Below are 23,345 nucleotides of genomic sequence, written 5' to 3'. Positions count from 1 at the left end.
GGCACACTCATAAGCACGCACACACTTCCCAGCCTGGCACTCCAGTGCAGGTGGAAAGGACACACGCTGCGTGACCTTTCTCTCTGGCCTCAGCTTCCTCGCTGGCCAAGCAAGTGTATTTGGAGAGCACCCACCGCGCACCGCACAGGGACACCAGCGTGATTTCAGAGAGCAGTGAAGGGGTCTCCTGATTCCATCACCCTGGGGTCTTGGTCCCCACTGCCATGGACAGTGCCTGGGCCCCTGGCCCCTTATCTGCGCCCCCCCCCCCCCAGAAATAGCCAAGGTCACACCAAGCAGAGAGTTTATTGAGGTGCTGGACTGCGGGGAGTGTTTGCAGCGGCATAGCAGATGCTGGTGTGGCCGGGGCCTGGGCCGGGGCACCCTCCTCCTAGCAGCGTCTGGGGCTTGGGGTGACCACGACTCCTAGTCTCCCGCAGGGCCCTACTGGGGAACCCCTCCCTGCTTACCCCTGAGCTCCTCGTGGGGCACTATGGGGGGGGGGGGTCCCTCTCTTTGTCCCTATGGTGAGGATGGGATATGACCCCTTGATATTCACTATAAAAATTAAAATTCCTTTATAAATCACACGGGAAAAGCAAGAGGGGATCACCTGGGAGCTCCCTCCACACGCCCCTCCCAATTCTGACCCCAAAGTAAAGAGCAGAGGGCAAGAGTTTGCAGGCACAGAGGAGCAGAGACAGACAGGAGGAGAGAAGAGGGAGGCCAAGGGCAGACCAGGGCAACACAGAGAGAAAAGATCAGGGGTAGCGAAGGTGCAGGCTCCACGCTTCAGCAGCCCCTGGGGAGCAAGGAGGAGAGTTCCCAGCACAGCCCGGAGACTCGCCAGATGCCAGGTCCCATGTGCCCCCAGTCCAGTCCTTGCCAAAGCCGAGGTGGCCGCATGAGATGCCCCCAGCCCCAGGCGCTCCCGGAGCGGGAGAGCAGCGGGTGGCTACTCCAGGTAGATGTCCTCTGTGGGGCAGGCGTACTCCAGGTGCCGCTGGTAGTACTCCAGGAAGGCGCGGCTGGGGGAGAGAGCGGCCTCAGCCCCAGGCTCCCCAGGCCCGCCCACCTGGGCCTGCCCATGCCCCCCCCACCCCACCCCCACCCCCGCCCAGCTTCGTCCCTCAGCCCTCCTGGCCCGGCCCCTTTTCCTTACGGTCTAACCTCAATGCTGCCTTCCCACCCCCAGCCCCGTGGTCAGTGTGCCCGTGCTGTTCCCACGCCCAGGACTCCCTTCCACGCTCCTGCCCCAAGCGTTCTGCCCACCACCTTCCCAACCCTCCACCACCACCACTGTCATCTGGCCTTCCCTCCCTTCCCCTCCCCTGTCTCCCCAAACTTCATCTCCATCCCTCCTCCCAGCCTGCTCACCACCACCCCCCGCCCCCGGGGAACCGCTGCACCGGTTCTGCATCCCCACTCCAGTCCCAGCCGTCACTCCACGCTGGCCCAGCCCTAATCCTGCAACCCACCCTCCGGACTCACTCACCCCACACTCTGGGCCACGGGCCTCATCGACTCCTGGGAGACGAAAACGTGGCAGGCAAAACGGCTCAGCAGCGGGTGTTTGGTGATGAAGCCAAAATAGCTGTGGGGAGAGCGGCGGTGAGCACACGGGACGTCCCCAGGTCCACCCCTCAGCCCCCAGGGATCGAGGAGAAGAGCCAGGGACAGAGGGCTCAGGGAGGGCGTGTGGGGCTGGGCAATGTGCGGGTCACACGATTTCAAGATTCGAGGCCCCTTTCTGGGTCCTCGTCAAAGCACAGCGCTGGCCATCTGTGAGGAGTTAGCGATCTATGCTCATCTGTCCACAAGGGTGTCCCACTGCATCTTCCTTCTCCCAAAACAGTGCCAGCTGCCTCTGTGCGCCACCCCCCCCCCCACCCAAAGCCTGCCCCTGGACCACAGAGCAAGGCCTCCCCATCTTCTGGGCACCACATCTCAGCTGACTCTTCCTTGTCATGTCACCTGACACCCTGAGCCTGCCCAGTCCCACCTCTGGTCCTGCAAACCCACAGCTGTTTTCCGGGCTCTGATGTGGGGCTTGGCATGGGCCCTGACATGTGAAACAGTCTTTCTGAAGAAGCTTGTACCCTGGCTCTGTCGCCCCAGCTCTGTTCCACGTATGCCTTTCCTGAATCTGCCCTTCTTCTCATCAAGACATTAATAAAAATTGTTGTCCAGAGGGAGGCACTGCCAGAATCCTGCAGCAGGAGGGCTGAGACCCACCCCCCCACTGTGGCTAACGCAGCCCACGTCAGGTGGGATTAGGGTTTTGCGGTTCCACCAGATGGGAATCCACACGGCAGCATCATCGCTGGGACAACGTGCTCACGTTGGCCACGAACACGTCACAGCCTTGTCTTGAATGCCACGCTCAGATGATCCCATTCACGGGGAGTGCCAGGCACCGTCCTCAGCAAAGCTCTTTATGTCATTAGCTCCCATAAACCTCACAACGGCCCTGCGCGCTGGGCCTCTAGATGAGGGCGTCGGAAACGCAGCCGGTCTGTGGCGCCCTGGGGGTGCTCTCAGCCACCTGTGATCTCACACGCCACACGCTCCCACCTTATCCGGACACAGTGTGCCCAGCACGTGCCTAATCCAGCCCGCTTCACAGCGAGATGCCTGACATTGGCTCCTTGTGGCCCCTCACTGTGCGGACTGGGCTGAGTTCTGCAGTAACATGTACCAGGAAAGTCTGGGCCAGGACAGAACCGCCTTGGTCTCCTCCTGGCCATGGAACTGCATCTGGGTCAGCGTCTGGCCTGGACGCCTGAGCCTGTGGCACCCAGTTTCCCTCTGCTGTCCTTCCTCTCTCGGGTGTGCCACCCTCAGCCCAGTGTCCGTGTGGGCCACCGTGCACACTGGTCCTCATGGTGCCAGGTCTGCCCCGCCGCCTGTTCTGAGCCCTGGCCCTCCACCCCTCAGAGCAGCATCTAAACTGTGATCCCATCAAACCACCTCCCTCTCAAGGGAGAAACCAAACTGGGCTCTGACCCGGCTGAGGGTGGACACCATCGCCCAGCCAGCAGACAGAGCACCCCTCACTCTTACCACAAGTGTCCAGGAGACACACATGCCGGCCTCAGTATCTGTCACAGCCTCAGCCCCAGCAGCAGTGTGTCCCCCCCACATCCTGCCTCCCCTGAGGACCTGCTTCCTCAAATACCACTGGGCCCTTCGGAGCCTCTGCTTGGCCCTGTCTGCGTCGCAGGTTAGCTCCTCCTGTCGCTTCATCTAGGGCACTGGCATCCTGTGCGCAGGAGGCCGGCTGGGCAGGAAGGCTGTATGTAGCCCTCCATCCGCTGGTTACGCTTCCCTCTCACTCCCGTCTCTTCTCTCTCTGCCTGGCTATCCTGTCTGCCCCATGGCCGAAGTTACCTACCGGCTCCGAACGTACCTCCCCCCAGGTCTCCCTTCCACACTCCAGACCACGTAGCAACGGCCGCTTCACCCTCACTGCCTCTGGATTGAACCCTGCATCGCCAGCCTGTGAGGCCCACTCACTCCAGGCCTCTTCTCCTGGCGCGTGGGTCACTAACTGCTCAACACCCAGGTCACCCTTGATTCTCTCTCCAGGTCAGCCTCTACATCCAATCAACTCAGGTCCTGCCTGCCCACCTCCTAAATGCCACTAGGTCACAGCACCTGGATAACCTCGGCAGCCACCTGGTCTCCTGCCAGCAGCACTTGGGTCCTTCCACCCTGCACAGCAGCCTGTCAACCTGACTGTGTCACCCCACGACCCCATCGCCAATGGGATTAAGTATAAGCTCCTTGGCATAGTCAAAAGGACACAGGTGCTCTTAGTGTCCCTCCAGCCTTACCCAACTGCCCCCAAAGAGCCCCTAGTGCCCCTTGCCCACAGCCCTGGCTCAGCTGGCTCCCTGCCAAGAAGATCCACCCTGTCACCCACTTGCCTTTCAAGGTTCGTAGAGTGGTCTTCAGCCGCCCCGCTAAGTCCCAGGAGAATTCACCCACCTCCCTGCAGGTCTGCTCACTGCAGCCCCATGCACACGTCCACCAGAGTCCCACGAGTGCTTCGAGCACTCGCTTGTCCCAGACCAGATGGGAGCCTGTCTGATCCAGGTGTCCTGGGCCCAGAACAGAGTGGGCGCCACGTGGGGACTCAACTCCTGGAGCCAAGTGGGTGCGGGTGAGAGGGTGGGATGGTGAGTGCGCAGCCCTCAGGGTTTGAGGGGACCAGGGGATGGGGGAGTCTCGTACCAGCTGTTGCGGGGGTGGCAGCCGCAGAACGAGATGTTCTTCATCTGGAAGAAATGGCTGCAGTGCTGGAACTAGAGCAGAGGTGGCAGGAGAGGCCACGCTAGACAGAGCAGCCCAGGGCCACCCCGGCCACCCCTGCTGGACGCGCCTCACCCCTCCCACCGTCCCCTGTGCCTCAGGCCCCCACACCCCACCTCAGGTCCTCCACTTAGACTCAGCTTGACCCCCCGAAGAGAAATCTCAAGGTCACAGGAGGCAGGAGGACGCAGGTGGACGGTCAGTTTCCGGGCAGTGGCGATCTGCAGAAGTGAGGGGAGAAAAGGGTCTCCAGGGCCTACGAGGGTATCGCTCCCTCCTGACGGGACGCTGTCGATTAGGTTTGAAGACTGCTGGCAGCGATTCGGGAAGATGTGAGCGTGGCCTTGGCCTCTCCTCAGCCTCAGGACGGCCTGCCTCGTCTGCCTTCCGCCCCTCCCCAGGACTGCGGCCCCAGCAACGCCGGCCTGCTCACTGCCCGTCTCGTGCGCTGGACGAGGGCTCTCAGGCGCAGAGCCGTGCTGCTGCCCTGCTGCCCCCCCGCTCGCCCGCAGGCCCAGCAGACGGGCCGGCCCTCACCGAGTGTCCACTGAGTGAATAACGAGTGTGCAAATAACTTCCAGGGAAGGGTCTGTGAGAGCTGGTCTTGCTTTTCAGACACGAATAGGATGGGCTGAAGGAGGGGGAGGGGCCGGCGGGAAGGTGACGGGGAACAGCTGCTGAGCGCTGCCCGAGGCCTGTCTGCCAGGCCTCTGAATCGGGGCTGGGGGGGCCCGGGCCCCGAGGCCCCCAAGCATCCTGGAACCCTCCGTGGAAGAGGGCGGAGGCCTGGGGCCTCCCAGGGCTGTGCCAGCCTGCAGGGCTCAGGGGCCCCCACCTCCAGACTGACCTTCTGCATGGCTGCACACAGGATGCCATTGCCCTGGTGACAGGGCACCTCCACGGAGCCCAGGAACTGCACGTCAAAGCGCTCCACCCAGCAGGGACCCTGCTTGCTCCCTGGGAGATCACAGGGGCCTAGGTCAGGTGAGCAAGAGAGGGCCTGGGATGACAAGACGCCCCTTGGGGAAGGGGCCTCACCCAGCAGGTCCTTGGCCGGGCCGGGCACCGCGTGGGCATAGAAGGCGGGGAAGACGCCACGCTCCCCCGTGCGCATGTTGAAGCCACGGAACCAGAAGTCGTCCTCCTCGGCCTCCACCAGGACCGGGTCGTCCACATCCAGCTCAAGCTCGTCGGGATGGCGGGGAATGAACCTGAGGTCAGGTCAGAGGTAGGAGGTCACTGGGGCAGGGGCAGGAACGGTTGGGTTGTGTCCACCAGTGTCCCATAGTGTCTGTAGGCTCAGGTGGAGCGTCGCTAGCAGCGAGGGGGAGAAGCTGTACCTGAAGACAGCCCGATGGGTTTGCTCTCTCTCCTCGCCATTGACCAGGCAGGAAAAAAGGCCGAAAGACTCCGTGCCTGAGAGACAGAAACAAAAGAGACAAAGGCTCAGGGGAGGGGCAGGAAGCCGAGCTCCCCTCCCCTCAACAGTCTGGTGTGGGTTGTCCTCAGTCACCGAGGGAGGGAGAAGTAGCTCACCGGGGGCTGGAGACAGAGCAGCCTTCCCCAGGCAACTCCCCACCCTACCCTACGGGGGCCTGGGGGAAGCCCTGGGGCCAAGGAGCCAGCCTGCTCCCCCGGGACCGCCCCCTTTCCCCACCTCCCACTCACTGGAAGATCGGGAGGTGCTGTTGACAAAGACATTGAGGAACTTCTTAGAGAAGGTGAGGTCAGGGCTGTCCGGGGAGGCAGCCCCGGGGCCCCGATCAAGGCCCAGCAGTGCGGCTCCCGCCTCTTCCTCGCTGGCCTCGCCACCGCTGTCCCCGCTGTCCTCGCCCAGGCGCGCGCAGCGCCGCAGGCTCACCAGCTCCAGCTGCGTGTGCTCGTCCACCACCAGCGTGTACTTGACCGCATCGTACACCAGCGAGGCGTCCGGCGCGGCGCCCGTGCCCCGGCCCCCGAGGGGCGCTGCCTCGGGCTCAGCTTCGTCCTCCTCCTCTTCATCCTCGTCGTCCTCCTCCGAGCAGGCGGCAGAGCAGGCGCGGCCCGGGCGGGCAGGGCGACCCGGAGCGGCCCACAGGGGCGTGATGGTGTCGCGCGTGGGGTTGCTGAGGAAGAGGCAGGGCCCGGGCTGCGCGGGGCCGGGCCGAGGGGCGGAGGGCTCGGGGGGCGGCGGCCCACACAGCGTCTCCATGTCCACCAGCTCCACGCCCGGCCCCGCCGCCGCCTCGGGGGCCTCGCCGACGGGCGACGCACACTCCCCGGCAGGACGCGGCGCAGGAGACAGGCACTGGCCAGGGCAGCGGATGGGCGAGGAGCCCTCGGAGATCATGCGGCTCACGAGGTTGCTGAGCAGCCAGGGCGAGTCGGCGTCCTCGCTGAGGTCCGGCTCAGACTCGGACCCTGACTCGTACTCGCTGTTGGTGTCGTCGGGGCCCACGGGCAGGAAGGCGGGGCGGCGCGGGGGCTCGCACGGCGGCTCGGGCTCGGGCTCCGAGGCCGGCGACGAGGCCTCCTCGATGGAGTTGGTGAGGTGCGAGGAGCGGCCGCTGCTGCTGCCGCCGTCGTCGCTGCTCCGCTCCAGCTCTGTCTCTGAGATGGAGGAAATCATGCGCCCCAGGCGCGCGCCGCCCGCGTCCTCAGAGTCGGAGCCCGGCGACGACAGCTCCTGGCTGCTGCGCCGACCCCCGCGGCCTCCGCTGGAGCCGCTCCCCAGGTCGGCCTCGATGCCCGGATCCGAGGAGGGCGAGGCCCCACCTGGCGCCAGGGGCCTTGCGGGCTGGTTGCCTTCGGAGTCGCAACCCGGATGCACAGGTGACTGCGCCCCGCAGGGGCTTCTGTCCGTGGGCGGGAGGGGGGCGGGCGGCTCTGCGGAGCACGGGGTTGGGTCAGCCAGCCCACCTCCCCCACCCCTCCCTCCCTCGCCTCCGGCGTAACCCCGCCCACCACCGCCCAGCTCACCTCTGAGGGGCTCCTGGGCGGGTGGGCACAGCACTGTTTCCTGCCTGGAGGCTGGAGGCCCTGGAGCAAACCCTCCATTGTTGTTCAGGGAGTCCTGGGGAGGAGGGGAGGGGCGGGGGGAGGAGAGCAGCGCTGAGGAGGGGCCCCAGCTCTCAGGGGTAGGTGGGGGGGACAGGCTGCCGCGGGGACCAGTCCCGGATGCTGGGAACCACGGATAGCTGCGGGTCTGGGTGCCGGCTCACCTGGGCTCCCAGCGTCGTCAGGTGGAGCGTGGTGGGCCGGTGCTTGTGGGGCTCCTCCAGGGAGGGCGAGGGGATCAGGGGCTGCCGGGCGCGGGCTGCTGAGCCAGGGCCTCCCCCCTCAACCTCCCCCTCTGCTTCCTCCTCTTCCTCTTCCTCTTCCTCCTCGTCGTCCTCCTCCTCTTCATTGTCATCGATCATCTCAAACTCCTGGAAGTCATCCTGGAAGGAGCAGATGGGGTGCGGCTGCTCCGAACGCCCCAGGGAAAGGCTGTCCTGCAGGGAAGAAGGCCAGGGCAGAGCTGGGCCAGTGTGGGATGGTGACTTGGGTCCCAGGCGCCAGGAAAGGGGAAAGCAGGAAGCTATAAGTCAAGGGACAGACGCCTCCCTCCAGTTCTCTCTGCTCTCCACCAACAGAGCAGCTTTTTAAAAAATCTGCTTAAGATACATAAGGATCGCTACAGTTCTTGGTAAGTAAGAGCCCAAACTCCTAAGTCTGGGTGACAGAGATACTCAAAGTGGCCCCAACCCACCTGCCAGCCTCATCTCAGCCTCAAACCCCGTCACATTTGACACCAGCACTTTTCCTTCATAGCATTTTAACACAACGCATAGTTACTGTAGAGTTTTGGGTCTGTCTCCCCCACCAAGCTGCAAGCCCTACCAGGACAGGACCGTGTCCATACTGGACACTGGTGCAGCCCACCCGCAACCAAGAACAGGACCGTGTCTGTACTGGACACTGGTGCAGCCCACCCCCCACTGAGAACAGGACCGGGCCCGCAGTAAGAGTGCAGTAAATAGCAAATGAAGGCATGAAGCAAAGACAGCCAGCACCAGGCTTCACCAACCTCAGAGCCTCTGACCCACCAATCCCTTACCAGCAATGCCTCTCCTCCATTCCCTCCAACCCCCGCCATCTGCCAGTTCCTTCTAGTCCTCCCTAAGGGCACGGTTGTGTGCCACTTCCACTGGAAAATCTCCCTGATGGCCTCAGTCCTGGGTGGGTTCCCATCGTTGCACCTTCTGTCCCCTCACTGGAATCCAGCCGTTGACACTCAGGCAGCCACTGCCTCTCTCATGTCTTTCTCCCCTACTAGGTTATAAGCTCCTGAGGGCAAGAGCCACACCTGTCCTGCTCTCTTCCCAGGCACCTGGAAGCCCCCAGCACTTGCCACATGGGAGTTGCTCAGAAATGTTCTTGAATGAAAACAAAAACATAAAGAAATGGGGAGGAGCAGATGGGCAGGGGAGACTTCAGGGCTGGAGACATGAGGCAGACAGATGGAGGCCTGAGAGGTGGGGAAAGGGCAAAGGAGGAGATGAGGTGAGATGGCAGCTGGAAGGGGTTAGATCTTTCTGGGACGTGAGCTGAGCACAGAGGCACCAAAGCATAGACACATCTCCCCTCCCCCAAGCTAGCCCGCTGGTGGGGGTCAAGCGAGGACTGATGGGGAAGGTCCTCAGTGGACCTCTGTCAGAAAAAGAGAGGTCTGATATATCGAGGAAAACCCCGGGTCGAGAGGCCAAGGGAGAAGGGGCAATCAGAGGATTTCTCATTTCAAGGCTGAGCTTAGACCCACCCTAACACCCCACGAGACTGCTAAGCATAACCTAAGCGAGACTCTCCCTTGAGAGAGTTCTCTGCCCCCAGCCCCTTCCCCACCTTCTCGCAGTGGTCCGAGTCGTAGCTGAGGCCCAGACCACAGTCATCGGTGATCTCAGACAGATCTTCATCATCAAATTCTTCCAGACTTATGTCCTGTGGAGGCCTGGAGAGGAGAGCAAGGACAGGGCTCCTGAGAGAGCCACCAACCCTGGACTCCCTGGCCAGGAACTGGTCCTAAGGAGGGGCCAAGGGAGACCCCCCCCCAGCTTCTAGGCCCCGTGATCTCCAGAGCCCCCAACTCCCAGACCTGCATCCTGCCATTATCTTGGATCTCAAACTCTGCTCTCCAGCGGATTTCCCCCTCAATTTGAGCCACGACCAGCTCAGAAGAGGCACCTGTCCCCCAAACCCTCCTCCCGGCCCTCCTTCCGCAAAGAGCCGGCAGCCTCTCCCCCCTCTACCCTCAGCTCTAGGCCCCTGGGTCACAGGCTCAGCCTCAGGGGAGTCAGGCTGAGCGGAGAAGGGGGAGGGGGAGCTGAAGCTGCAGCAGCAGGAGGAGGGGGAGGGGTGAAGGCTGTTCCGGGAGCAGAATCTGGCCAGTTTGTCCCCCACTCCTGCGGAAGGCAGGCCTACACCCAGAGGTCCAGCCCTCTCCCCTCCCTAGTCCCTTCCCCCAGGCCCCAGGCTTGATTTCAGCTCTCTCCCTCCCAGAGCCCTACAGACCAGGCCGGGCTTCCACCAGAGGCCCAACAAGGCCAAAAGGACACTGCCAAGCCCAGAGTGTGTACTCAGCATCCTGCGCAGGCAGGCAGCCCACCCCTCAGAGGCTCCGCCCACGACCCCTGAGGACCTCCACCTTGGAGGACCTCCACCTTAGAGGGGGGCGGCTGTTCAGGCTGGGTGCAGCCCTGGATCCCAGCAGGACTTTGGGGTTGGGGGCGGTCACTGGGGCTGGAGGACGGGCATCAGGGGAGGACAAAAATGGAGAGACCCGGAACCGAGGGGCGGGGGGCGAGGAGCCGGAACCACGGGCCTCAGGACCAGAGGGGGGGTCTGGGGCTTGGGCCCCCAAAAGCGACGAGGGGGGGTTGGCAGGGTCGGGTCGGAGAAGTCTGGGGACTGGGTCAGAGGGGGTGCTGTACGAAGGGAAGGGCCTGCCGAGGCCCGGGGCGCCCAAGTGCGTACCTGCAGCCTGGCGGCGACAGCGAGTGAAAGGTGGAAAGAGAAAACATCTCCGCCCGATCCGCCATCTTCTCCGGGGAAAGGTCCGCCGACTGCGGCGGGGGAGGGGTGCCCGGAGCGACAGCCCCGCACGCCCTTCGTCGCTCCCTCCCGCCCGCCCTCAGCCCGCCCCAAGTCACCTCGTGACACGCCCTGCGACACCCCGCCGCCAGCACACCTCGACGCCAGGACACCGCGGCAGCGCGAGCCGGGGGGGAGGGGAGGAGGGGAGGACCTGGGAGGAGGGAGGATCCGGGGGGGAGGGGAGGAGGGCGGACCCGGGAGGAGGGCGAAGGGGACTGCGGGGAAGCTGGTTGGAGGAGACAAGATGGTTTGACTAAGAGGCTCGGGTTGGGGGAGAATCGGGTTGCGGTTTGGTTTTTTTGGGGTGGGGGCAGGTGAGAAGCGGATTAGTGGGGATGGGGGATCAGTTCGTATGGTGAGAGTTTAAATGAGGAACTTGCTGTGGGGAAGTCGGTCCGCACACCTCTGGTTAACTGACTTTGGGGTGTGGGGTGGATGGGACGGGGCCTGGTGGAGTGGTGGGTGCAGCCCCGGGAGCTGTGCTGGCGTCCCAAGGAATCAGAAGAGCTGGGGTCCCAAGCCTGGCTCTGAGTGAGTCAGACTGAGACTGGGCAGCTGGAGGAGCTGTCCACGTCTGGGTGCTGACCAGGGCTGGTCGGAGCTGTCCCACAAAGGGTGCTGATTGGGCCCACGGAGATTTCTCCCTAAAACGTGCTGACTGGGACTGGAGGAGCTGTTTCCCCGACGGGTGCTGATCAGTGCTGGGCAGAGGCAGCTGCCCAAGGAGTGCCGATCCGGGCTGGACTCACAAAGCGTTGTGACCCAAACTTCCCAGATTTCCTTTCTATCCCGAGTCTTGTCATCAAACCGATTAACTTGGACATCCACATAAGTGACCCATCCAACACCCTTGACTCCTGATCAGGTCTGATGGTCTATGATCCACTAATGGTACACCTAGTACAAAACACAAAATCGAATGGACTTACGTGGGAAAACTGAAATAGCAACACACTCTCAGCAATCCTCGTGACAGATGAATCCTAAAATGTCAGAGGATACTTTCTGACAATTTTCTCATAGATTAGAAAATAAATAAATGCAAACCTTCTATCTTTTACTCTACTCACATAGCACCGAAATCACAAACAAAATAAAAATGCCAATAGCTAAAACTGAAAAATGAAAAGCTTAAGAGGGACTTCCCTGGTGGTCCAGTGGGTAAGACTCTGTGCACCCAGTGCAGGGGGCTGGGGTTCGATCCCTGGTCAGGGAACTAGATCCCTCATGCCATAACTAAAGAGTTCACATGCTGCAATGAAGATCCTGCATGCTGCAGCTAAGGCCAGGCGCAGCCAAAATAAATAAATATTTTTTAAAAGCAAGAAAAGCTTAAGAGCCACACCTTGTTGGGAATACTGTCAAAACCAGTAACTTCACCACCTCCTGATTCTTGACTTTAAGCCTCCAGTTCTCTGATGATTGCCTCCTGTTTTTCTCGCTTTCTTATGGTATTACCGTGACACTCACAATTCTTTGACTCCATAAGAAACTTATTCCAGGGAATTCCCTGGCGGTCCGGTGGTTAGGGCTCTGTGCTCTCACTGTCAAGGGCCCAGGTTCGATCCCTGATCAGGGAACTAAGATCCCACCAGCTGCACAGCATGGCCAGGGGAGAAAAAAATAAAGAAACTTATTCCAGATACTATTGCTGTGTAGCAAATTACCACCAAATTTAGAGAATGAAGACAACCACTTTACTCTGCTTACAGTTTGGGGGTCATACATTTGGGAAGGACTCCAATGGGAAGCTCTTGTCTGGGGTTTCTCATGCACTTGGGTTACAGCTGGAGGTAAGCTGGGCTAGATGTCGAAGATGGCTCACTTGCAAAGTTGACAGTTGGTACTGTTGACTGGGAGCTCAGCTGGGGCTGTCAACCAGCACCTACACCTGACCTCTCCAGCATGGAAGTCTCAGGATAGTTGGACTTCTTACGTAATGGCTAGCTTCTCCCAGAGTGACTGTACTAGGAGGGCCAGGGGTCAGCTGCATGGCCTTTTCTGATTTGGCCTTGGAAGTCATATGGCTTCCTATTGGTCAAAGCAGTCATGATCCCATCCAGATTCAAGAGAGCAGTCATAGACCCACCTCTTAATGGGATGAGTGTCAAAGAACTGGGGGTCCATGTTATAAACGCAACACAGATCTCCAATCCATTGATCCTCCCACTTCTTTTTTTAACATTCACTTTAAAAAAAATAAATTTGTTTATTTTATTTATTTATTTTTGGCTGCATTTGGTCTTCGTTGCTGCGTGCGGGCTTTTCTCTAGTTGCGGCTAGTGAAGGCTACGCTTCAGTTGCGGTGCACAGCCTTCTCATTGTGGTGGCTTCTCTTGTTGCAGAGCACGGGCTATAGGAGCGTGGACTCAGTAGTTGTGGCTCCGCGGCTCATGGAATCTTCCCAGACCAGGGCTCAAACACGTGTCCCCTGCGTCGGCAGGCGGATTCTTAACCACTGCGCCAGCAGGGAAGCCCGATCCTCCCACTTTTCTCATTGCCAACTCAAGTTCCTTGCTTTAAATTAAACTCCTTTCTGGAATCATCAAGTTCTTCTCTTCTGGATCATTTCCAACAGCAAACAAGCATAATCTAGTGTTAAAAATAAATGGTATATTCTCATCTCTGTTCATATAAATGATCCAAAGCCATGGGGTTTTCAGTACTGTTATGCCTTAAAGGAAAGGACAGTTAAAATGTCCTTCTTTTGGTTTAAGAAAGAATGCTTACAAATAGTTATACCTTTTGGAAAACAGATTTCTACCAATGAGGAAAACTATCATGACAATGAATCGGACTTGAATCTTTTTTTTTAAGGGATTGTTACGAGGAAATAATAACAATCTCTGAAATCTGAATGTCTAGCTTTTTGCTTCGTTGCAGCCAAGAAAGCAAGATGGGTCACCAGCAGCTCTACCGGAGCCATCGGAGAAAATTCGGCAAGGCTCTCACTTTTGCCACGTCTGCTCAAACCGGCCTGGTCTGATCTGGAAATACAGCCTCGATATGTGCCACCAGTGTTTCTGCTAGTATGCGAAGGATATCGGCTTCATAAATGAAGCTGGACTAAGTGAACTTCCTTGAATGTGTCATCGGGGACATCTACCCTATGCAGAAACAATGCAAGCTCTTTGTATATAAAATGAAAATGTTAAAACTTCCCTCAAAATAATAAATAAATGTCTTAAAAGACTCCTTTTGCCTGAAGTACATTCTTCAGAATTTTCCTTATTGAAAGCTTTGGGAGGTAAACTCTCAGTTTGTCTAAAAATGTCTTTATGTTGCCCTATCTCCTGAAAGATGTTTTCACTGGATATAGAATTCTAGGTCAGGTAGTTCATTTCCATCGTCACCCAGTGTCTTCCTCTGAATTCCCTTGTTGCTATGAGAAGCCACCTCTCTGTCTGCCACTTCCTTGAGGTAATTTCCTCTCCAGCTGCATTTAGGACTTCTCTCCCTGACTTTGGTGTTCTGATGTTTCGATGCGGTGTATCTAGGTGTGGTGTATTTATTTTTTCTGGCTGAGGTTCACAGAGCTTCTTCACTATATGATTTCTCTTTCATCAGTTTAGAAATTTCACAGCCATTATCTCTTCAAATATTGCCTCTGCTCCGTTCCATCTCTCCTCCTTCTGGGACTCCAACAGACTCATGCTGGATGGACCTTCTCATTCAAGCCTCCATATTTCCTAACCTTTCTTTCATGTTTTCCATCTCTATGTCCTTCCAGGCAATATTCAGTTAATTTATTCACATTTATCTTTTAGTTCACTAACTCTGTTTTTAACTGTTTATAATCTGCTCTTAAAGCTGTATACTGAGTTTTAAATTTAGTTAAAATTAAAATTCAATTAGCATTTTTACTAAATTAAAACTTTTATTTTAGAACTTCCATTTGGAAATTCTTCTCAAGCTGCTTGATTATTCATTATAGTTTTTTTAGTTTCTGCACATATTTTCAAACTTGACTTTTATTACTATATTGAACATAGGCATGTTATAATCTGTTTGATAATTTCATTATTTGAAACGTGCTATCTGTGGTTACTGCTGGCTTGCTGCCATGATTTCCCATTATCTTTCTGTTTAATTACCTTTTTTAACTTAGAGGTGCTTGTTAGCCTTGGCATTGTATTTATGGAAAACTCTGAGGCCTAAGAAGAAAGTGAGTACCTGCAGAGAGAATCTCCGTTTGCTTCTACCAGGCACCTACAGAATTACAAACCTGAGATCATTATATATTTAATGCCCACTGAGGTTTCTTGGACCACCCTAACTGTATGAATTTGAGCTGCAACCCATGTGAAGACCAACTTCTTGTTCTAAGTTTTCAGCATCTCTTTCTCATCTCTGTCTCTGTGTCTCTGCCTCTGTATCTCTCTCTCTGTCTCTCTGTCTCTGTCTCCATCTCTCTCTCTCTCTCTCGCTCACACACACACACACACACACGCACACACACACACACAATTTCACTTTGCCCCAGATTCGAAGCTGTCAATTTTCTTCACAATCCTCAAAAGACAGAGAGTATCTCTACTTCATCCCTACACGGGGGGTTTAACCTTTCACTGTCTAAGCTTTGTAGAGGGTTGGTCTCTTATTGGGCTCTCCTCCTGGGTGGGCTCTGTGCTTTATATCTGTTCTCTACGTCTCAAAGATTACATATTAGTTTCCTAGGGCTGCCATAAAAAATACTGCTAACTTGGTGGCTCAAAACAACAGAACTTTATTCTCTCACAGTTCTGGAGTCTAGAAGCTCAAAATCAAGCAGACTGCTCTCTGCACAGTCAGCAGGCCATGCTCTCTCCAAAGACACTAGGGAAGGGCTCTTTCTTGCCTTTTCCTAGCTTCTGGTGGTTGCTGGCTTTCCTCGGCTTGCGGATGCATCACTTTAATCTCTGCTTCCATTGTCACGTGACCTTCTCTCCTATGTTTCTCTGTCTGTGTCCAAATTTCCCTCTTCTTATAAGGACACCAGTCATTGGATTAGGTGACTGGTGTCACCAACCTAATCCAGTATGACCTTATATTAACTAATTACATCTGCAAATACCCTATGTCTAAATAAAGTCACATGCTGAGGTTCTGAGTGGATATGAATTGGTGGTGGTGGGGCACTAGTCAACATGGCATAGGCTATAAAATCCCAAATCCAGGTTTTCTTGGTTCACCAAATGCCCTGATCAAAAGCAATGTGCAGTGCTCCACCTGTCCCTCTGGGCTCCTGTCTTATTTAGTCCCTGTTTTCTTACTAGATCATCAATGATCTTAGAAAACACTTCTTTAGAAAATAGTTTATCCTGGATTTTTAACCACTTTCAGCAGGAAATTCTATTTAGGAATGTAGCTCACCATATTACATCTCCATTCATTTTATGAAGCTACAACATGATAAGAATAGCTCAAGAAAATTAATAAATTATATGTCTATTTCTCTTATGAGCATGTGCAAAAGTCCCAACAAAATATTAGCTAATGAAATTCAACAGTTTATTTTTGTAAATGCATCCTGATCACATGGGTTTAACAGAGAAATCCAAGAATGTCTCAACATCCCACTTTCATTTTCAATGGTAATTCAACACATTCATGGACAAAGAGAGAAAAATTGCATGATCATCTCATGCAATGTGATTTTTTAAAAAATAAATTTATTTGTTTATTTACTTTTATTTTTGGCTGTGTGGGGTCTTTGTTGCTGCGCACACGTTTCCTCTAGCTGCGGCGAGTCAGGGTTACTCTTCGTTGTGGTGTGCGGGCTTCTCATTGTGGTGGCTTCTCTTGTTGTGGAGCACGGGCTCTAGGCACATGGGTTTCAGTAGTCAATGTGAATTTTATAACATTCAACAATTAATTATGATTTTTTAAATGGCTTCCAGCCATTATGGAATAACAGCTATTGGACTTGCCCACCTGCCAAAGGGGGAAAAATCCAGACAAGTAAACAAAATATTGGAAGCAACTATTTTCAGACATTGGACAAAGGACAGCACAGGACTGTGATCCCTGAGAGAAAGGAAGCAAATTACATAAAGCCTATGATTGCCCTGGTTTTCCCTGGTTCTCCAAATGGAGGCATTTCCAGACTTCAGTGTAGGGAAGAGGGTCCAATTAGAGTGTGGCGGTCTTGATGAGTTTAGAAGACAGATGTCAGAGTTTGAGGAGGCTGATGTATTTGGAATTTTCAGATAAAAGTACTAGAGGAAAAGAATCAATTCAGGGAAAGAGTTCCAGAAATCTACAATAGGATCCCCCTAAGTTTTAGTAAATACTCAGTTGTGCTTACGTAGAATAAAATTCCATAAGGCTGCGTAAAGAAAAGCTATTGGGAAACTGTAAACTATAAAATTCCCAGAGCTCATGTAGGACTGGGGGAAGGTCAAGATCCAATAGCTAAGTGGTGAGACATATTGAACACTGTCACATTCAGTGGGGCTAGACTAACCCCAGAGTAAAGACCACTTTAGACTGATGCTTACAAAGTTTTAAAATGAACCTGAAAAGAATCAAGGATCCACAAGAAACTTAACTGACTTCCAAAACCAACTTCAATACTCTTTAGAGGAGGATAATGAAATCCAAGCACTTATGTCCTGCAACAACAACAACAAAAAAAAAATCCCAGACCTGCAGTGAATCAGGAAAAATCTGGAAGGAAAAAATCAGTCAAAACAGAATCAGAAAGGACAGAAATCACAGAATTAATAGACATGGACTTAGAACAACTATTATAAATATACTCATGGATTTTTAGAAAACATCAACACAATGAGCAAAGAAATGGAAGACATAAAAAAGAATCAAATGGAATTTTGAGAGATGAAAATTCAGTATATGAGATGAAAATTTTACTAGATGAGGTTAACAGTGGGTTAGACACTGAGGAAGAAAAGATAAGTGAACATGAAAACAGAGTAATAGAAACTATCCAAATTGAAGCAGAGAGAAAAAACATTGAAAAAAAATTAACAAGCCTCATTGATCTCTGGGAAAATATCAAGCAGTCTAACAACTATATAATTGGAGACACGCACAAAGGGTAAGCACACACACAAAAGCATTGAAAGAAATAATGGCTGAAATTTTTCCAAATGTTTTGAAAACTATAAACCCACAGGTCCAAAATACTCAACAAATCCCAAGCAGGAAAAACACAAAATAAACTACTTCAAAACATATAATAATCTAGTTGCTGAAAATTTATGATCAAAAAAAAGTATTAAAAACAGCCAGAAAAAAAGACACGTGCATATCAGGAAACAAGGATAAGAATTTTTGCTGATTTCTCATCAGAAACAATGTAAACCATAATAAATGGAATGACATCCTTAAATTGCTAAAAGGAAAACATTTTCAACCTAGTATTCTACATGCAGTGAAAACATCCTCCAAAAAGTGAAGGTGAAATAAAGACAACAACAGACATACAAAATCTGAGATAATTTTTCACTAGCATATCTGCAATACAAGGAATATTAAAATAAGTTATTTAGAATGAATGAAACACATCTGAGGAGAACTTGGGTGTACACAAAGGAATAAAGAGGACTGAGGGTAATCCTAAAAGATTTTTTTCATGCTTGAATTTCTTTAAAATATAATTGACTGTATACATTTTTAAAATCAGCAATGTACTGTAGAGTTTAAAACACATGTGTACGTAAAACATACAACAACAACAGCACAAAGTGGGGGGAGGGAGGATAGGAAATACGCTGTTGGAAGGTTCTTATATTTTTATTTGAGGGTAAACTATGATAATCTAAAAATGCATACTACAAACTCAAGAGAACACACATTAAAAATCATAGAGGGACTTCCCTGGAGGTCCAGTGGTTAAGACTCCACGCTTCCAATGCAGGGGGCATGGGTTCAATCCCTGGTGGGGGAACTAAGATCTCGCATGCTGCGTGGCGTGGCCAAAAAAAAAAAATCACAGAGATATAGTTAGTTAGCTAAGAGTGGAGATAAAATGGAATTCTGAAACATGTTTGTTTAATATAAAAGAAAGCAAAAAGGAAGAGAAATAAAACAAAGGTAAGATGGGACAAATATAAGACAAATAGCAAGATGGTAGGTTTAAAGCCAAAATGTCAATAATTACATTAAATGGAAATCTTCTAAACACTTAAATGACAATGCAGAGATTGTTAGACTGTATAAAAAAGTGAGACCCAACTACAGGTTGTCTCAAGAGATGAATTTTAATATAAAAACAAAAATAAACTAGGGACTTCCCTGGTGGTCCAGTGGTAAAGAATCCTCCTACCAATGCAGGGGACACAGGTTCGATCCCTGGTCAGGGAACTAAGATCCCACATGCTGTGGGGCAACTAAGCCTGCACGCCGCAACTACTGAGCCTGTGCACCTCAGTGAGAGAGCCCACGTGCCACAAACTACAGAGTCCATGTGCCCTGGAGCCCATGCACCACAACTAGAGAGAGAAAAACCCACATGCCACAACTAGAGAGAAGCCTGCATGTTGCAATGAAAGATCCCATATGCCTCAATGGAGAACAGCATGCTGCAACTAAGACCTGACACAGCCACATAAATAAATAAATATTAAAAAAAAAAAAAAAACTAAATGGAAAAGCCTGGAAGGGAGGAGAAGAACCAATGAATTAGAAGGAAAAAACAGAAATAAGTGAAATGGAATTGTTTTCTTAATTTCTCTTTCTGTTAGCTTATTGTTAGCATATAGAAATGCAATAGGTTTTGTTTTTGTTTTTCTTGGTAGTGCCGTGTGGCTTGTGGGATCTTACTTCCCCAACCAGGGATCAAACCTGGGCCTTGGCAGTAAAAGCACAGAGTCCTAACCACTGGACCTCCAGGGAATCCCCTAAAGGCAACAGATTTCTGTGTGTTGATTTTGTGCCCCACAAGATTACTGTATTTACTATTTCTTTTTTTCTAGAAAATTAAAAAAATATCCCACTTTATTATCAGGAAGCTAAAGTTAAAACTCCTTGCACCTTCACAGAAATGTTTTCACTGAAATATATATTTTCCCCATTTTATTTGATTTCTTTTTTATTGCGGTATATTGATTTACATATTATATAAGTTTCAGGTGTACAACATAGTGATTCATGATTTTAAAGGTTATACTCTATTTATAGTTATTATAAAATATTGGCTATAGTCCCTGTACAATAGATCCTTGTAGATTATTTACTTTATACATAGTAGTTTGTACCTCTTAATCCCCTACGCTTATCTTGTTCCTCCCTATTTGTTTATTATTTCTAATATTTTTTGGTGGGGTCTTTAGGGTTTTCTATATATAAAATCATGTCATCTGCAAATAGTGGCAGTTTTACTTCTTCCTTTCCAATTTGGATGCCTTTAATTTCTTTTTCTTGCCTAACTGCTCTGGCTAGGTTTTCCAATACTGTGCTGAATAAGAGCGGCAAGAGTGGGCATGCTTCTCTGGTTCCTGATCTTAGAGGAAATGCTTTCAGTTTTTCACCATTGAGAATGATGTTAGCTGTGGGCTCATCGTATATGCCTTTATTATGTTGAGGTACATTCCTTCTATGCTCACTTTATTGAGAGTTTGTGGTTTTTTTGTATCATAAATGGGTGTTGAATCTTGTCAAATGCTTTTTCAGCATCTATTGAGATAATCATATGGTCTTTATCCTTCATTTTGTTAATGTGGTGTATCATATTGATTGATTTGTGGACATGGAACCATCCTTCCCTCCCTGGGATAAGTCCCACTCGATCGTGGTGTATGATCCTTTTAATGTATTATTGTATTGGTTTTCTAGTGTTTTGTTGAGGATTTTTCAATCTGTGTTCATCAGAGATGTTGGCCTGTAATTTTCTTTTTTTGTGTTGTCTTTGTCTGGTTTTGGAATCAGGGTGATGTTGGCCTTATAAAATGAGTTAGGAAGCATTCCCGCCTCTTCAGTTTTTTGGAGTAGTTTGAGATGAATAGGTATTAAATATTCTTTGGATGTTTGGTAGCATTTACCTTTGAAGCCATCTGGTCCTGGACTTTTGTTTCGGGGGAGATTTTTTTTTTTAGCGGTACGCGGGCCTCTCACTGTTGTGGCCTCTCCCGCCGCGGACCACAGGCTCCGGACGCGCAGGCCCAGCGGCCATGGCTCACGGGCCCAGCCGCTCCGCGGCATGTGGGATCCTCCCAGACCGGGGCAGGAACTCGCGTCCCCTGCATCAGCAGGAGGACTCTCAACCACTGCACCACCAGGGAAGCCTCTGGGGGGAGCTTTTTGATTACTGTTTAAATCTCTGCAGTAGTGATCAGCCTATTCAGATTTTCTATTTCTTCATGATTCAGTCTTGGAAGGATGTATGATTCCAATGATTTGTCCATTTCTTCTAGGTTGTCTACTTTGTTGGCACATAGCTATTCATAATATTCTCTCATAATCCTTTGTATTTCTGAGGTATCCATTAGTTCTCCTCTTTCGTTTCTGATTTTATTTATCAGAGTCTTCTCTCTTTTTTTCTCAGTGAGCCTGGATAGATCTTTGTCAACTTTGTTTATCTTTCCAAAGAGCTACCTCTTAGTTTCACTGGTGTTTACTATTATCTTTTTGTCTCTACTTCATTTATTTCTGCTCTGCTCTTAATTATTTCCTTCCTTCTACTGATTTTGGGTTTTGTTTGTTCTTCTTTTTCTAGTTCCTTTAAGTGAAAAGTTATTGTTTATTTGAGATTTTTCTGTGTCTTGAGGTAGACCTATACTGCTATAAACTATGTTTTTGCTGCACCCCATAGATTTTTTTTTAGAATTCCTTTATTTTATTTATTTATTTATTTATGGCTGCGTCAGGTCTTAGATGCAACACATGGGATTTTCATTGCAGTGCGTGGGCTCTTTGTTGCAGCACTCAGGCTTCTCTCTAGTTGTGGCATGAGGGTTTCTTCTCTCTAGTTGTGGCACACAACTAGAGCGTGTGGGCTCAGTAGTTGCAGCACATGGACTTAGTTGTCCTGCTGCACGTGGGATCTTAGTTCCTCGACCAGGAATCAACATGTGTCCCCTGCGTTGGAAGACAGATTCTTTACCACCAGACCACAAGGGAAGTCCCACCCCATAGATTAAAAAAAATTTTTTTTATTGGAGTATAATTGCTTTACAGTGTGTTAGTTTCTGCTGTACAATGAAGTGAATCAGCTATATATATACATATATCCCCTCCCTCTTGGACCTCCCTCCCACCCGCCATCCCACCCATCTAGAGCACTGAGCTCACAGAGCACTGAGAGCACTCACAGAGCACTGAGCTGAGCTCCCTGTGCTATACAGCAGGTTCCCACTAGCTATCTATTTTACACATGGCAGTGTGTATATGTCAAAGACCCTGAATAGCCAAAGCAATCTTGAGAAAGAAAAACAGAGCTGGAGGAATCAGGTTCCCCAACTTCAGACTATTCTACAAAGCTACAGTAATCAAGACAGTGTGGTACTGGCACAAAAACAGAAATATGGATCAATGGTACAGGCTAGAAAGCCCACGCACCTATGGTCACCTAATCTATGACAAAGGAGGAAAGGATATACAATGGAGAAAAGACAGCCTCTTCAATAAGCGGTGCTGGGAAAACTGGACAGCTACATGTAAAGGAATGAAATTAGAACACTCCCTAACACCATACACAAAAATAAACCCCAAATGGATTAAAGACCTAAATGTAAGACCAGACACTATAAAACTCTTAGAGGAAAATTTAGGAAAAACATTCTTTGACATAAACCACAACAAGATCTTTTTCGACCCAGCTCCTAGAGTAATGAAAATAAAAATAAAGATAAACAAATGGGACCTAGTTAAACTTAAAAACTTTTGCACAGCAAAGGAAACCATAAACAAGACAAAAAGACAACCCTCAGAATGGGAGAAAATATGTACAAATGAAGCAACAGGCAAGGGATTAATCTCCAAAATATACAAACAGCTCATACAGCTCAATAACAAAAAACAAATAACCCAATCAAAAACTGGGCAGAACCTTAATAGACATTTCTCCAAAGAAGACATATAGATGGCCAACAAGCACATGAAAAGATGCTCAACGTCACTAATTATTAGAGAAATGCAAATCAAAACTACAATGAGGTATCACCTCACACCATTTAGAATGGGCATCATCAGAAAATCTACAAACAACAAATGCTGGAGAGGGTGTGGAGAAAAGGGAACCCTCTTGCACTCTTGGTGGGAATGTAAATTGATACAACCACTGTGGAGAATAGTATGGAGGTTCCTTAAAACACTAAAACCATAACTACTATATGACCCAGCAATCCCACTACCAGGCATATACCCTGAGAAAACCATAATTCGAAATGACACATGTACCTCAGGGTTCATTATGACAGATGAATGTATAAAGAAGATGTGGTACCTATATACAATGGAATATTACTCAGCCATAAAAAGGAATGAAATTGGGTCATTTGTAGAGATGTGGATGGACCTAGATTCTGTCATATAGAGTGAAGTAAGTCAGAAAGAGAAAAACAAATATCATATATTAATGCATATATGTGGAATCTAGAAAAATGGTACAGATGAATCTATTTCCAGGGAAGGAATAGAGACACAAACATAGAGAGCAGGCATGTGGACACAGTGAGGGAAGGGGAGGGTGGGACGAACTGGGAGATTAGGATTGACATATATACACTACCATGCACCCCTATACACTAACAATGAAAGATCAGAAAGAGAAATTAAGGAAATAATCCCATTTACCATTGCAACAAAAAGAATAAAATACCTAGGAATAAACCTACCTGAGCAGGCAAAAGACCTGTACTCAGAAAACTATAAAACACTGATGAAAGAAATCAAAGATGACACAGACAGATGGAGAGATATACCATGTTCTTGGATTGGAAGAATCAATATTATGAAAATGACTATACTACCTTCAGATT

At 50.9% G+C, this 23,345-nt stretch overlaps 1 protein-coding gene and 1 pseudogene across 4 annotated transcripts; one reads left to right on the top strand and one right to left on the bottom strand.

The window, feature by feature from the left end:
• Positions 1-287: 287 nt before the first annotated feature.
• MAPK8IP2 (mitogen-activated protein kinase 8 interacting protein 2) lies at positions 288-10,535 on the bottom strand. Of its 4 annotated transcripts, none has more exons than XM_067698545.1 (12): positions 10,306-10,535; positions 9,178-9,283; positions 7,515-7,787; positions 7,273-7,366; positions 5,983-7,179; positions 5,655-5,730; positions 5,353-5,525; positions 5,162-5,289; positions 4,431-4,622; positions 4,237-4,307; positions 1,496-1,594; positions 288-1,028 (listed from the first exon to the last, which is right to left on the bottom strand). In XM_067698545.1, exons 1-12 carry the CDS (start codon positions 10,368-10,370, stop codon positions 956-958), a joined length of 2,547 nt encoding a protein of 848 aa, XP_067554646.1. In that variant the 5' UTR covers positions 10,371-10,535; the 3' UTR covers positions 288-955. The 4 variants fall into 4 exon arrangements, with proteins under 4 accessions (XP_067554646.1, XP_067554647.1, XP_067554648.1 ...); XM_067698546.1 differs by having other exon boundaries at positions 5,162-5,271; positions 10,306-10,532; XM_067698547.1 differs by having other exon boundaries at positions 4,431-4,535; positions 10,306-10,531.
• A 1,070-nt stretch (positions 10,536-11,605) lies between these two features.
• On the top strand, positions 11,606-13,509 carry LOC137202962 (small ribosomal subunit protein uS14-like; annotated as a pseudogene).
• The last annotated feature ends 9,836 nt before the right edge of the window (positions 13,510-23,345 follow it).

The sequence above is a fragment of the Pseudorca crassidens genome, chromosome 11, assembly GCF_039906515.1.
Source record: "Pseudorca crassidens isolate mPseCra1 chromosome 11, mPseCra1.hap1, whole genome shotgun sequence".
Lineage (NCBI taxonomy): Eukaryota > Metazoa > Chordata > Mammalia > Artiodactyla > Delphinidae > Pseudorca > Pseudorca crassidens.
Note: the sequence above shows the minus strand (reverse complement) of the source record. Positions and strands in the feature narration are given on the sequence as shown.